The 13,264-nt window shown below is 42.0% G+C and overlaps 1 protein-coding gene across 4 annotated transcripts in view; it reads left to right on the top strand.

Annotated features, from left to right (window-relative positions):
• GTF3C1 (general transcription factor IIIC subunit 1) overlaps nucleotides 1-13,264 on the top strand; it is a 38,000-nt gene that overhangs the window by 12,311 nt on the left and 12,425 nt on the right. For all 4 annotated transcript variants that reach the window (XM_057372345.1, XM_057372346.1, XM_057372347.1 and 1 more), the window contains 16 exons: nucleotides 706-859; nucleotides 1,777-1,880; nucleotides 2,124-2,305; nucleotides 2,712-2,978; nucleotides 3,200-3,345; nucleotides 3,748-3,845; nucleotides 5,356-5,452; nucleotides 6,167-6,344; nucleotides 6,719-6,854; nucleotides 7,839-7,974; nucleotides 9,731-9,812; nucleotides 10,448-10,633; nucleotides 11,122-11,279; nucleotides 11,482-11,624; nucleotides 11,812-11,893; nucleotides 13,098-13,210. In XM_057372345.1, the coding sequence (XP_057228328.1) occupies nucleotides 706-859; nucleotides 1,777-1,880; nucleotides 2,124-2,305; nucleotides 2,712-2,978; nucleotides 3,200-3,345; nucleotides 3,748-3,845; nucleotides 5,356-5,452; nucleotides 6,167-6,344; nucleotides 6,719-6,854; nucleotides 7,839-7,974; nucleotides 9,731-9,812; nucleotides 10,448-10,633; nucleotides 11,122-11,279; nucleotides 11,482-11,624; nucleotides 11,812-11,893; nucleotides 13,098-13,210 (2,262 nt within the window). The remainder of the gene's footprint in view (nucleotides 1-705; nucleotides 860-1,776; nucleotides 1,881-2,123; nucleotides 2,306-2,711; nucleotides 2,979-3,199; nucleotides 3,346-3,747; nucleotides 3,846-5,355; nucleotides 5,453-6,166; nucleotides 6,345-6,718; nucleotides 6,855-7,838; nucleotides 7,975-9,730; nucleotides 9,813-10,447; nucleotides 10,634-11,121; nucleotides 11,280-11,481; nucleotides 11,625-11,811; nucleotides 11,894-13,097; nucleotides 13,211-13,264) is intronic.

Raw genomic sequence — 13,264 nt, forward strand, 5'->3', positions numbered from 1 at the left:
TTACTGGTCTTTGCATTCCATTTGTTAATTACCAGGATGTGGTAGTCTTTTGGGAAAGCTGAAGTCCGTGCACATTCAGTTATTGCCTCATTTCCTTAATTACCTTCCAGGTTTTTTTTCAGAATTGATGCCCCAGGATTGAAAGAGTCCGAAGTTAGGGCCTGGGGCATTTGTGGGAGGGGGCATGGGAACAGGCATGGGGAGAGTAGGATATGAGCACACCCCTGCAAGGGAGAGGGGAGCTGGCTTCCAGTGGTGGGATATGTGTGYCTGTATCTATGTTGTGAATGCAGGAGCAGTGCCTGAGCTCTGAAACCACAGAATAAACCCYTTCTGCCTGGAGCTGAACTGAGCTCACAACTGCACGAACAGACTGCTTTTGTTAAATCACCACCTAAATGAGCTGTAGGTTCTTCTGACCTCAGGGAGGATTCATAATTGCACTGTAGTCATGCACAGAGAAATCAGGCATTGAGAATTCGCTGTCATCTGAACAGCAGCTCTCCCCTAACAAGAAAAAGCTTGAATACAAAGAAAATAGAGCTGAAAKGTAGAGCAAAGTTCCCAGTTGTCTCTGGCGAAAGGGAAAAGAGCAGGGGCTGTTGAAAGTAGGGAAAGAAAATGCCATTCACACCACATCCTCTAACAAACTGCTTAGGCAGCTGGAACATTGCTGGGCTTAAAGGTATTTTTGGCATCTTTTAGACTTCAGAAGATGGTCATGGATCAAGAGAAGCAAGAAGGTGTCTCCACCAAGTGCTGCAAGAAGTCCATMGTGCGGCTGGTGCAGAGGCTGGCACGGGAGGGGCTCCTCAGGCTCTACCGCACCACGGTCATCCAGGATGGCATCAGCAAGAAGGTGACTGCACACACACACCCTCCTGATTTATCACAGTGCCCTTTGGGCTGGAGTGCATGGGTGACTTCACTCCTGCAGCAGAACCCACACTGGAGCTCTACCCAGAAGCTTCAAGTCAAACAAAGCTACTGTGAGAACCAGATCATTGCTTTCCATTAGTGTGCTGCAGATAATTGAGACCAAGGCATAGGCCAGAGATCACAGACGCTGAATCTCCTTTCCAAGAGATTCTGCTGCTTATCAGGTCTGTGATTCATGGTTYTCTCCCTGCACTGTCAGGCTGCACTATAATTCTATTTAAACCCCTTTTGAAAGCCGAGAGTGTATGAAAAATCCWAAGTGAGCTTCTGAATGTGATCTTTTTTTTTAGTACAAAAAGCCACTGTTAGTGAGGTTTATGACAGTCAAATACCTGTGGTTGTATAGCTGAGACTTGTCACTTACTCTAGTGTGAAATGCTCATGAGCAGGGAATTGAATCCACTGAAAATTACCTGCTGCATAATTAGTGTAGATCATATACAAAATCTTACTAGTCTGAACTGTGTGTGTGCTTTCAGCAACAATGTGTGTGAGTTTGGCCTAACAGGRTGTGACTTTTCATTTATCCCTCTCAGCCTAATATTTACAAGTCAAAGTATCTGTTTCRCAGATATTTCAGGGTTTAAAAACCCAAAAACCCTGAGGTTTGTAGAAATGTCATTATCAGTTTATTGGTACAAAGACTATGTGCTTTGACCTCTTGCTTAAAGTAGCAACAGGAGTTTTCATTCATGTTCTGTGAATTGTTAAACCTTCATAGGATACATCCATTGTGGCTACTGCTAATTAAATGTTAATCTGGRATAATTTATGCAGCTGATGAAGAGCCAGTATCTCCATAAACACCTTTTGTTTGCGTTCTGCTGCTCTGAGCAGGTGGAGTTTGTTGTGCACCCCTCGGTGAGCCCAAGCGATCCCCTGGTGAAAAGCGCCATTGAGCAGGTGCGGTTCCGCATCTCCAACTCCAGCACTGCAAACAGGCAAGTCTCAGGGATGGCTGGGATGGTCTGAGGGGGGCTTGGCTTATCTGGGATGTGCAAAAAGATGCAGAGAAAATAAACACAAGGTAAGGAAAAAAAAAAAACAAAAAAAACAACCAACCTCTTCTTTAGCAATAGAGAAATGGAAGCACAAACTGAGCCTTCCCTGCCCCCTGAAGGCAGGGAAGAACAACAACTGAAYTCTGTTTATTTTTGTCAAAGTGCTGTGTGGTTTTACTACAGGATTAAAGTTCCCCAGACACCAACATCCCAGGACCATGGTGATGAAGAAAACCAGGGACAAGAGGCAGTTTCTGATCATGGAAAAACACAAGAAAGTTCATGTAAAGCTGATAATAGTCAGGCAGGAAAAACTGATGAAAAGATGGGCGTAACACAGCTAAAGAACTATCACCCTGTTACAGGTACAGCCAGCTTTGGGTTTGCTGTCATCCTTCACTTTGCCACTTATGAATAATAATTTTCAGATCCTTACTCCTGCTGAGATACAAGTGTGTTTTTTCTTCTTCTGTAGAAATAAAAGTAGATTTACATTAAACCAATATCCCCTATTACTGATGTTTTCTTAGCTGCTTATGTTTTTTTACAATTGTGAACTGGAGTATTTCTATTCACTGCTTATAACTACTGTTATAAGTTCTGTTATTCTACTGTTATAAGTAGTGAACTGCTTCTTCACTACTTATAACTTATATTTACTTTCAACTGCCCATCTTTCCTTCCTGTTTTCTTCACATTAGTTTTGCCCAGGGAGCTGTTTCTCCTGCTCTAATCCTGTATTTCTATTTGGCCCTTAATCTTCMCTTCCAGTTCCAGGACTTGGACGTTCCCTTGGCTTTCTTCCCAAAATGCCCCGTTTAAGAATGGTCCACATGTTCCTCTGGTACTTAATTTATGGCCACCCTTTAAATGAAGCACGGCGAAAAGGAGGTAGTGATGRTGAGAAGAAACAAGGGCTGGATGAGAATGCAGCTATAATTGAAGCACAACCAGATGGGACCTTAGAAATTGTGACAAGTGTGGTGAATCCTGAGACCTCTGCACAGGAGACTGAAATAGATCTGTCTAATCAAACAGGTGAGAAATGGCACATCCTGACTTTAGCACAGACTTTGCMWTGGTTCAGCACTGAGAAATGGATAAAAGTCTGTTTCAGAAAGGTTTGAAAAYCACTGGTTTAGAGAATTTGTGGATTATTTTAGATTTTCAGCCTGTGGATTGCCARTGTGCTCTCCTTGAGCACTCACAGTGAAGCTCTTGGTGGAAGTGCTGTGTGTGAGGCAGTGTTCTTGTTGCAGTGTAYGTGGATGACACGTCCTGGATGCGCTACATCCCTCCTCTGCCAGTCCACAGGGAGTTGGGGTTTGGATGGGCTCTTGTCAGTGACATCCTTCTCTGCTTGCCTCTCTCAGTCTTTGTTCAGATCATACAAGTCAGCTACAAGGTACGGTGCTTTTTTGTTTTCYTTCAAAGTCTGATGATGTCAGCTGTACCTATAGGCTGGAACAAATATCCYCTCAATCTGTTCTTTACAAAACCAGACCCTGGAGAGGAGAGGAGACATTTCAGTCTCCTACAGAAAAAGTAGTTGCTTTCAGAGACATACTGAAAAAAAATGTACAGCCATGTAATGCTGCAAATTCTTAAGCTACTGTTTTGCCAAGAGCTTTTTATAATCTCACTGAATCTTCTGCCTCATTGATTAACAAGAATAATGTTGAAGCACTTTACAAAAGCAGTAAGGTTTGCTTAGAAAATATTTTAGTAGGCAGTTCTGGTAGCAAAGCTTTATACTTTAGGGGATAGTTACMTTTTGCATTTTGATTAACTTCTAAAGTAATTCTAGGTGGAAGGTCTGGAGGAATTTTTAAATGATCCACTGAAAAAGCACACTCTGATCAGATTCCTTCCAAGGCCAATCCGACAGCAGCTCCTCTACAAAAGGTAAGCAGATGAGTCAAAATAAGTGGCTCTAGAGAGGAACCAGCAGTGGCTGATTGTTTTCTCAGTTATCCCCGTGTGTGTCAAAGAGAACTTTGGCACTTAAGACAGGGATCATCAATCCTCAAAGGATAGYGTGCCAAACTGTATTTTTCTCTCCCAAATAGAAGGTAATAAGAAACTAATAAACAATATTCATGTATGCTGTCAGGCAGTGCTTGAGAGCTGGGAGGTTCTGTCCTTCATAACTCATCAGCAGGATGTTGCTTCTATATAAAACACACTCCTGACTGCTGCTAAATTCAGAATTTAATAGGATCTAAGTGTTGCTGTCCTTCATAAATCTTTCCAAAGGTGCCACATTTCCTAGTTCCTGCCTCTCACACAMACCATTCAGTTTCTCCTCATGCTTTCCATGGCATGTTTTGCCATTTTTCATCCAGGAGATGTAAAACTTGAGGTTGGACTGAAGAAAGGAAAGCAATTTGAATGTATGCAATCAAGAGCACCACTTTAGTTTTTCCCAGAAAGTCATTGCTGACAGTTTGTGAATGGTTGGAGGTTTATATGACATTTTCCTMATCTGCAAATGTGCCTTTAGTGAGAGAATGGGGCTGGGCAGTATTAGCTGCCAGGACTCGTGGGGAGCTCAGGTTTGCAATTCCAATCTATTGCTAAATCTTAAAAATGAGGAAATTTGATTCATGGTATTTTTGGAAATCTGCAGGCTCCATCTGATGGGTCAATGCAAAATAAAATGACACATAATCAAGCTGTCTCTTCCCTCTCCATTCACTAAAACCTCTAACTGAGCCAAATTTCTAGGCTTGATCTTTCTGACCTCCAGAGAAAACTCCTGCCAAAATCCAACTCTCATTTAACTGCATTTAATTAGATCTTAGTGAAGTTAAACGTGGGCAAAGCTAATTTTTTACAAACTGTCTCAGAAACTGAATCTTGCAGAAGGTTCCTGCAGCTGCCAGAATTTTGCCAYAGTTGTAGATATGCAGGATGGGAAATGTTGCACTTCTTGCTCTGCTGAAACTTAAAGCAACTGAGAGCAGTTTCTTGGAGCAGGAATTTTAAACAATCCGAACTGCAAGAATCATTGCCCAGTTTTTCATATATACACATAAAAAGCCCTGTATTTAGCAGTCATGTTTTCTTACTCCTTCTTCTTTATATAAGATGAAATTGTCTGTAGACCTGTTGTTGTTCTGACCATGTTTCATTCATTGTTGCATGTTATTTCTGCCTGATTTTCATTTTTGCCTGCAAAATTTTACTTTGTATTTGGCTGAAATATTGGTTTTGTGATTTGAGGAAAGGWAATTTGGACCTTTGAGGTATTATATGTTTTCCACAGCAAATTCAAGCAAGAATACCACTTCAGAAATTCTACAACTGGGTAGTTTGCTGAAAATTCAGGTTGCTGCATGAAAATGTTGTATTTTCTGCTATCATTTTTCCTGTTTTCATTAGTGCTKATTGTAACATGCTCACATTGCTGCAGGAGGTACATCTTCTCAGTGGTAGAAAACCTTCAAAGATTATGTTACATGGGACTGCTGCAGTTTGGCCCGACAGAGAAGTTCCAAGACAAAGACCAGGTAAAAAAAAATTAAAAATCCGTTGCTCTTCATGAATTTTTCAAGATTTGGGGTTCATAATGACCTTAAACAAAATACTGATGTTTCAGATGTATGTGCAAACCTCTGGATGCACGTGCCAGTGTAAGATGTAGAGATAATTTTTCACCTTTCTCTGGAAGGGAACTACTCAAATATGCAATGTTGAGCACTGCACACAATAATGATCCAGGAGGTTCCAGACTGGCAAGACTTAATGAAAAATGAGTGTGACACATTCTTTTCCATCAAAATGTTAAGCTTGGATATCTGACACAGAATAAAGGCACTGATTAGAGTAAAATAATGRCATTCATGTGCATCTTTTTTTAAAGAGAGCACCTGCAAAGGAGAAAGCTTTGTAAGGGTAAGAGAGGTAATAAGGGCCCAAACACAGCTATTCAAATCCTGAGTGAGGACTTGTAGGAAATAACCACTCTGTGTGGAAACTCGGAATATCCTGTGCACAAGGGCATAAAGAAAYTGTTCTAAATCTACAAAGGAAATCTCTAGATTGCTGTCCAGGGAATTTGGGAGTACAGTGCAACAGTGTGGGAATGGGTGWGGCCTCTATCAGAGCAGTGGTTCAAAAACAGCAAAGAGAAACTGTCCAGTCCTGAGCCAGCTGGTGTGTCCTGCTGCTCAGGCAGTTCCACTGGTGTTTGCCTCCAGCCTGAGCTGTGCTGTGTCTGGCAGGTGTTTGTGTACATGAAGAGAAATGCTGTGATTGTGGACACCACCATCTGTGACCTGCACTACAACCTGGCCCAGAGCAGCCGCCCCTTCGAGCGGCGCTGGTACGTGCTCAACACCCTGCAGGACGTGGAGAACTTCTGGTTTGACCTGCAGTGTGTCTGCCTCAACACACCCCTGGGTACGGCACAATTTCACCTTCTGAGCACCTTCACTGGCCCTTCCTTCTGTCCTGAAACTAGAGCCCAGCTCTCCAGTTTGTCACTTCCAGTGTTTTGGAAGGTTGCCCTGTGCATCAAAAAAAAAAAAAGCTGGGAGCTGTATCCTTAAAATTCTGTGAAGTTGTGATGCACTTCAAATTCTCAGAGCAGTGTTAATGGCAAAGCCCTGCTGCCCTGTTAGAAATCAGTAGCCTTTCTCTGTGAGAAGAATGTCTTGAGAAAGGCTAAGAATGTTAGAACTGTTTGGGAGCAGTAGTTGGTAGAGCAGGATGGATTGAAGATGGGCTGAATTCTGACTTGTGACACTGAGAGTGAAACCCCTTTGTGTGTCCAGGAGTTGTTCGCTGTCCTCGGACCAAGAAGAGCAACCTTCCAGGGGAGGAGACTGCTCTGGATGTGGAAAAGGAGCAGGAGTCAGCAGTGAACAAACACAACCTGGAACGCAAGTGTGCCATGCTGGAATACACCACGTAGGTCACCTCACACCCTGCTTGAATAGAGAGTCAAAAACTGTTCTGGAGCTGAGAATGTTACTCAATGCAACAGCTCTTAAGACCTGAGCATCTCAGTTGGGTGTTCTCTGGAGTTCAAAGGTGAACTGGTCCAAAGGAGGAGTAGTTCTGGTTCATGGTCCCAGTAACTTGTCTGCCAAGCAGGTTGTTCTGCTGGAGGGATGGGGTAAACATGTTGGTTTTCCTTCCAGAGTAGTACARATGTGTGTTGCAACAGTCCTGGGGAAGGCAGAGTTGAGAGGGAAGGAATGCTTCCTAAGTACAGTGAATGTGAGAAATAATAACAGTTCTTTTTCCTGTGCTTTCTGTCATGGTGTCTCAAGTAGCTTCAGTAGCTCCCCAGTGTCACCTTCTGAATCCTGTCCCTTTGTGCTGCTTGGCTGTAATTGGTTGCAGATTAATTTCTGATGTGGTGCTGGTGTGCACTGTGATCTGGAGGTGATCCCTGGAGCATTTAATCTTCTGCCTAATGAGACCCAGAATACCTGGGAGGGTTGTGTGCTCACAACCTGTGACAGCAGTGCTAAACTTTTATATTGTGTTGTGCACTGGGGTTTAGCTCTCTCAATATTCTATTCTGTTTCAATAAACATTCTGTTTTAAAGTATTTTCAGTTCAGTGTTGCAGGTAGATATATTAAGTTATCTTAAAAATATATCATGGAGTTGAGGAACCCGGTTCCACTGATCCTTGCTTGAACTTCTGCATGTGGTCTCTTTKTATGGCAATAAATCATTTAAATTGGATATCTGGTGTTTGCTTGCAGTTAGGCTGGAGATGACTGYAACATCTTTTAAGTCCAGAAACAGTTTTGGGATGTAATTGATGGTGTAACGTTACTCCTTAAATTGGGAGGGCAAGGGAGAGTTTCACAGACTTCAGAGCACTGAGAAGACACCTGTACAAAATAATTACTGTGGGTTTTGTTCCTTTTGCTGGCAGAGGCAGCAGAGAGGTGGTTGATGATGGATCCATCCCTGGAGATGGGTTGGGAGCWGCAGGTCTGGATTCCAGCTTTTATGGGCATCTGAAACGCAATTGGATCTGGACAAGCTACATCATCAATAAGACCAGGAAGGTGGGTATTTTAAAATTTATATATTGTAATGGCTTCTCCAAATTTTAATGTTCTTAAGGTTGAGATAGTGACACCAAATTCTTACTGTTTGCATGTTCTCAGTAAGGGTTTGCATTACTGGAAAGAAATGAGTGCCAGATGTTCACAAATATTGGTGCTGAAGTGAATGAAAGAATTTGACATAAGTTTTATCTGAAAACGGAATTTGACAGTAAATTTGTTACTACATTCCACCAAAAGAGAAATACTTCTGTGAGCAAGCAGTTCACACTACTCAGTAGTACCTCTCGCCTTTCWGGAATGTAGAAGTTGTCAGACAAAAAGCAAAACCTCCAGAACAGGGMAATACACAAGGAAAGAAACAAAAATAAAAATAGGGAGCCGAAAATATGCAAATCCGAATTCTGGCTAATTTCCTGTCTCTGATGGCAGGTTGTGAGAGCAAGCAGTATTTCCTCAGGATACTCTCCCAGCTGTCTGCAAGTTTGCCTCGAGGCCATTCTAAATCTGGGGCTGATGTTTCCAGGCAGTAATAGCTTTTTTCTTCAAGCATTAATTTGTCTGATTTTTCAGCATATGTAAGTCTTTACCATTCCCAATCTTCTGCAGAAAAGTGTTTCAAATTCCTTTTATGTGCCACCATTTCCTTTTGATGCCTTAAGCTCCCTAATAATTGTAGTACTAAGGGAAGCTGTGAAAAATAAATTCTCCATTATTCTTGCTGCTTCACTTGATTGTTGTAAACATCTCTCATGTTTCTCATTATCATCTCCTTTTCTTAAGACTGACATCTACAATTCCCAGCATGGAACCATCCTGTCYTTAATCATTCTTGTCGCCTTTATTTTACTCTGTGATAGTTCTACTCTATCCTTTTTGAGGTGGAAAWACAATCTGAGAGTGTTTTAAGGTTGTGGCCAAACACAGATTTTTACAGCTGCCTAGTGGTTTTTTTCTTCCCTAAGAATTCCATACATTTCCTTCACTTTTTCACCATTACCAGGCCTGTTGAACAGGGCTTTCCACAGAACTGCTTGTAAACACCCTTCCCAAAGCAGTGGTCAAATCAGAGCCTATCAGTGGCTGTAGAATTAGAATTGCTAATTTATTTCCCTCAGGCAGGATCATTTCACTCTTAATTTTGTCTGCTCTTCAGTCACCTCACTGTTGAGCATCAGCACAACCTCCAGCAGTTCTTCAGTTTCTTCTTTCCTCCCTATGTCTGTGAGCAACTTCTGCCCCCAGTGAACTCCACACATGAGAAATGGGTTTTGCAGAGAATGGCAAAACTCCCAATACATTGCAGTTAGTTCAGGCTCAGATTTAACATGGACACAATGTGCTGTAGGARGCATTTACTCAGGGGTTGTGTTTGTATTTTGGTTTTGTGCTTTTTATAAGTTCCTTTGGAATGTGAAATTCGTTGAAGAAACACTGGTTTACAGCAAATTCTGCTCAGCCTCTGTAGCAATGAAAGAATTGAGCATTTCTTTTCCAGTAATTACTGCTTTTAAACTTGAGGAGATTTCTAACCTTCACAATCTAATGGTCATTCCAGTGTGATTTAAGAAAAGCTCTGGAGCCATTCTAATGTGTGGTAGTAATAAGACAAATGAGTTCTTTCATGTAGCCAGGGATCTTTTCCTTTAAACTGAAAATTTATTTCTGAYACTACTCAAAGATTATAAATTAGAATGTTGTAAAAACCGGTGCACCCCTTTTGCRTGTCATCTTTTCTAAAGCTGTGTTGTCTTAGGAAAATACAGGTTCTGAAAATGGATTGACAGTGAGACTCCAAACCTTCCTAACCAAACACCCCCTGCCTCTCAGTACTGCAGGTAAGGTCTGAGACTGCCACAGTTCTCACTGCTTTTATCAAACCCAGAGTGTGGGTTATTCTTGTATCCTTCCAGTAATCTGGGATGCTTCTGGAGCAGTAAAACAGATAAATGATTTCATTCCCTATTACTGGCTATATGGAACAATAATTTTTTATCTAGTATTGATGATATGGGTTGGTTCTGTCTCCTTACAATGATCTAGGATACTTCTGGGGCTGTAAAATAGATGTGTAAATAACTTCTTATAGAACAATAATTTCTATCCTTTGTAATTTCTGATGTGCAGTTTACAGAAAGTCCAGAGGGACTGATGTTTTGTAGTACTGTTATCCAGCCTAATGTTTGAGCTAAGGAGGAGAAAATGCTTCAAGTTGAATGTGAAACCTCAGCTCTTTTCCCTTGTGTTTGGGCACTGTAAACTAGACTTAATTACTTGATGATTCCTCATTAATGTGGGAATTTATTCTGTGAGCTGCTGAGAAGGGGCATGAAATGACAGGACTAACAAAGAGCRATTCTGAGAGGGCATCTGTCTTTTAATCTACTGAAACTGGTCATTTGGTCTTTGTACTTTAACACTGTAGAATGTCATTTCTGTAAAGCTCAACKGAAGTAAATATGTGTCATTTTAGGTAACAAAATTAATATTTTGGGAGAAGCAAAGATAGGATCAGAGTCACTTAACCAGAAAGAAGAATGCATTGAAATAAGTAAAGAACCAACCCAGGATCGAACGAAAAGAGTGAGGGGTGGAAAAAGCCAGAAGAGGAAGAGGCTTAAGAAAGATGTTGGAAAGAAAACAAAGAAGAAAAAGAAAGGTAAGAAACAGGAAAAAGCAGCATTCTTTGCTATGCCTAGGCCTGCTGGAAGCTGCTTTGGGATAGAGGGTGTGGGACAGGGCAGCTTTCTGGTCGTGCCTCGGTGAGGAGGTTCAGGTGTCCTGGGAGCAGCAGCAGCACGCTGTGCCTGTGAGCTCTGAGCCATGGCTGTAGGGRCTGGAGCAATCCTCATGGTGTCTGTGCCAGAGCAGCTCCCTGCAATCCATCATCAGCTCCTGAGAGCTGGCTTAAAGATTCCTCGTGGAATGATGCTCTAGGTTGTCAGTTTGCCAATTAAAGTGTTTGTTTTCTCATGCCTGGGAGAGGAATTAGTGCATTTCAGTTTCTGGACTGCAGCTTCCTTCCCTGCTCTTGTCACTCATTCTTACRAACTCAAACTAGTGCTGAGTCCATGAGAAGAGTTTGAGTTAATCAGAATACACAGTGCTGAGGTAAATGTCTTCTTTTTTTYCCCCTGGATTTGTCAGAAGAGGATTCTGTAGAGAAAAGCAAACGGCCGCGCTACCACGACAAGGCTGACCAGAGTGCCCTGCTGAGGATGACCCGGCTGCGTGTGACCTGGACRGTGCAGGAGGACAGCCTGCTCATGCTGTGCAGGATTGCCAGCCACGTGCTCAATGCCAAGGTGCTCAACACCCCCAGGGCACGGAGGTGCTGGGTGCTGCAATTCAGCAGCCAGGAGTTTGCCCTGGCCTCTGTGCCATGTGTGCACAGCACAGTGAGGTGTAACTGCACATATCTCTGTAACTGCAGATATCTCTGTAACTGCAGATATTTCTGTAACTGCAGGTATTTCTGTAACTGCAATATCTCTGTTCCTCCCCCAGGTGAAAGGGGCCTTTGTGCCCTGGCAGGTGGTGAGGGACCTCATGCACTCCAGCTTCGAGGAGTCACTGGATAAAACCTCCCATTCCGTGGGACGGAGAGCCCGATACATTGTCAGGAACCCACARACCTATCTCAATTACAAGTAAGAAGTTTTCTATGTTCTAGAAATAGGCTGAATTCTCCTGAAGGGACATGGTCCTCTTATATTTTTCTCTTGAGTCATGTGACATAGGCTTCCTCTTGTTTTTACCCTGCTGCTGTCAGATCTGCATTGAGCTAAGATTTCAGCTCTCAGAAGATTTCAACTCCTTCCATTGTATCTGTTGTAGAGTTTGCCTTGCTGAAGTTTACCAAGATAAAGCCCTCATTGACGATTTCATGAATAGAGAAAATAATTATGAAGATCCTCAGGTAGGAGGAAAGCATTCCGAAAGTTCATAGAGTACTTTACTCTGTTTGGATTACTGCGTACTTGCACTGTTTSAGTTACTGTGATTTCTTTTTTCTCTCCCTTGAGCCCTCAGCTATTTTAAAAATAGCATCATTGTAAAAAATGCAGCATCACTGCTGCTTTGGGAGCAGAGTGGACGCAGGGCAGCTTTCCAAAGGCACATAAACAGCCTTCTGTGCAACAACCATTGTGTTTTCAATGTGCTTGTTTATCAACATCCATGACTAAACATCTCTGTCTGCTGATTSTTCTTTTATCCTCTCAGCCTCACTGTAATCTGAGCAAGAAGACATTTTTGCTCTGTAATTTCTATTTTTTTGTTCCAGTTGTGTGTTGAAATGTTGTCCTAGCTTCTGTGGATGAGTGTAGGAATGCAAGCAAATTTTTTAAGACTTAATTTGAGCAGCCAAAAGATTTTCTTTCTTTTTTTTTTTTAAATGAGATCATAATTTCAAATGCATCATAATTTCAAATGCATCATAATTTTAAATTGAACAGTTGTTTACACTTTCAATGCAAACAATTCCATTTTGAATTTCAGAATTTTTTCATGACTGTGACTGTGTCACAGCACGATCATTTTTATCCAGGAATGACAGTTCATACTATTGTCAGAAAAGCCCATCAGTTCTGTTGTTAAATTCATGTCACTTGAAGGAATAGGAGTTGTTGTTCATTGATGAGACATCACTGAAATAAATAAATGTGTCTCCATCCCAAAGTCTGTCTTTGGAAGGAAATAAAAACTTGTTTCCAGAGAGCATTCCTGTCATGTGACAGGGGTGTTCTCCAAACCATGGTTGTGCAAACAGAGAACATGTTCTCTTAAYAGAGAATATGGAAAAGCCCGAGGGGCTTGAGCAGAAGCTTAAACATAGAGATCTTGCTGTTAATTCAGGAAATTGTCTTAGAACATATGTTCATGGTGCTTGGCTTGGAGCTGTGAGCCCRTCACAGATGGAACCTGTGACTGTTCWCTGAATCAGCAAACACAAACTGCAYGAGCTTTTTTGCTGCCTTCCCTCAGCTGCTGGACTGCTTCTGACTTCATAATTCAAACCCAGCTCTTTCTACAAGAATTTCTATGAACCCTTGAAAAGTAGAGGGGTTTCTCCCACTCTAAGGAATTGAGGCTGATGATGTTTCTGTCTCCTTTTTTCTAAGGTTTGTGCGAAGGAGTTTAAAGAGTTTGTGGAGAGATTGAAAGAGAAATTCAGTTCAACCCTGGGAAATCCCAAACTGGAAATTCCTGACACTTTGGAGGAGCTSTTCTCCAGGTATTGTAATTATGGTGCTTTTGGCTCTGCACATGGGCTGGGGCAGTGAGAGAG

The sequence above is a fragment of the Malurus melanocephalus genome, unplaced genomic scaffold, assembly GCF_030028575.1.
Source record: "Malurus melanocephalus ecotype Western Australia unplaced genomic scaffold, MMel_1.1 scaffold_170, whole genome shotgun sequence".
Taxonomy (NCBI): Eukaryota; Metazoa; Chordata; class Aves; order Passeriformes; family Maluridae; genus Malurus; species Malurus melanocephalus.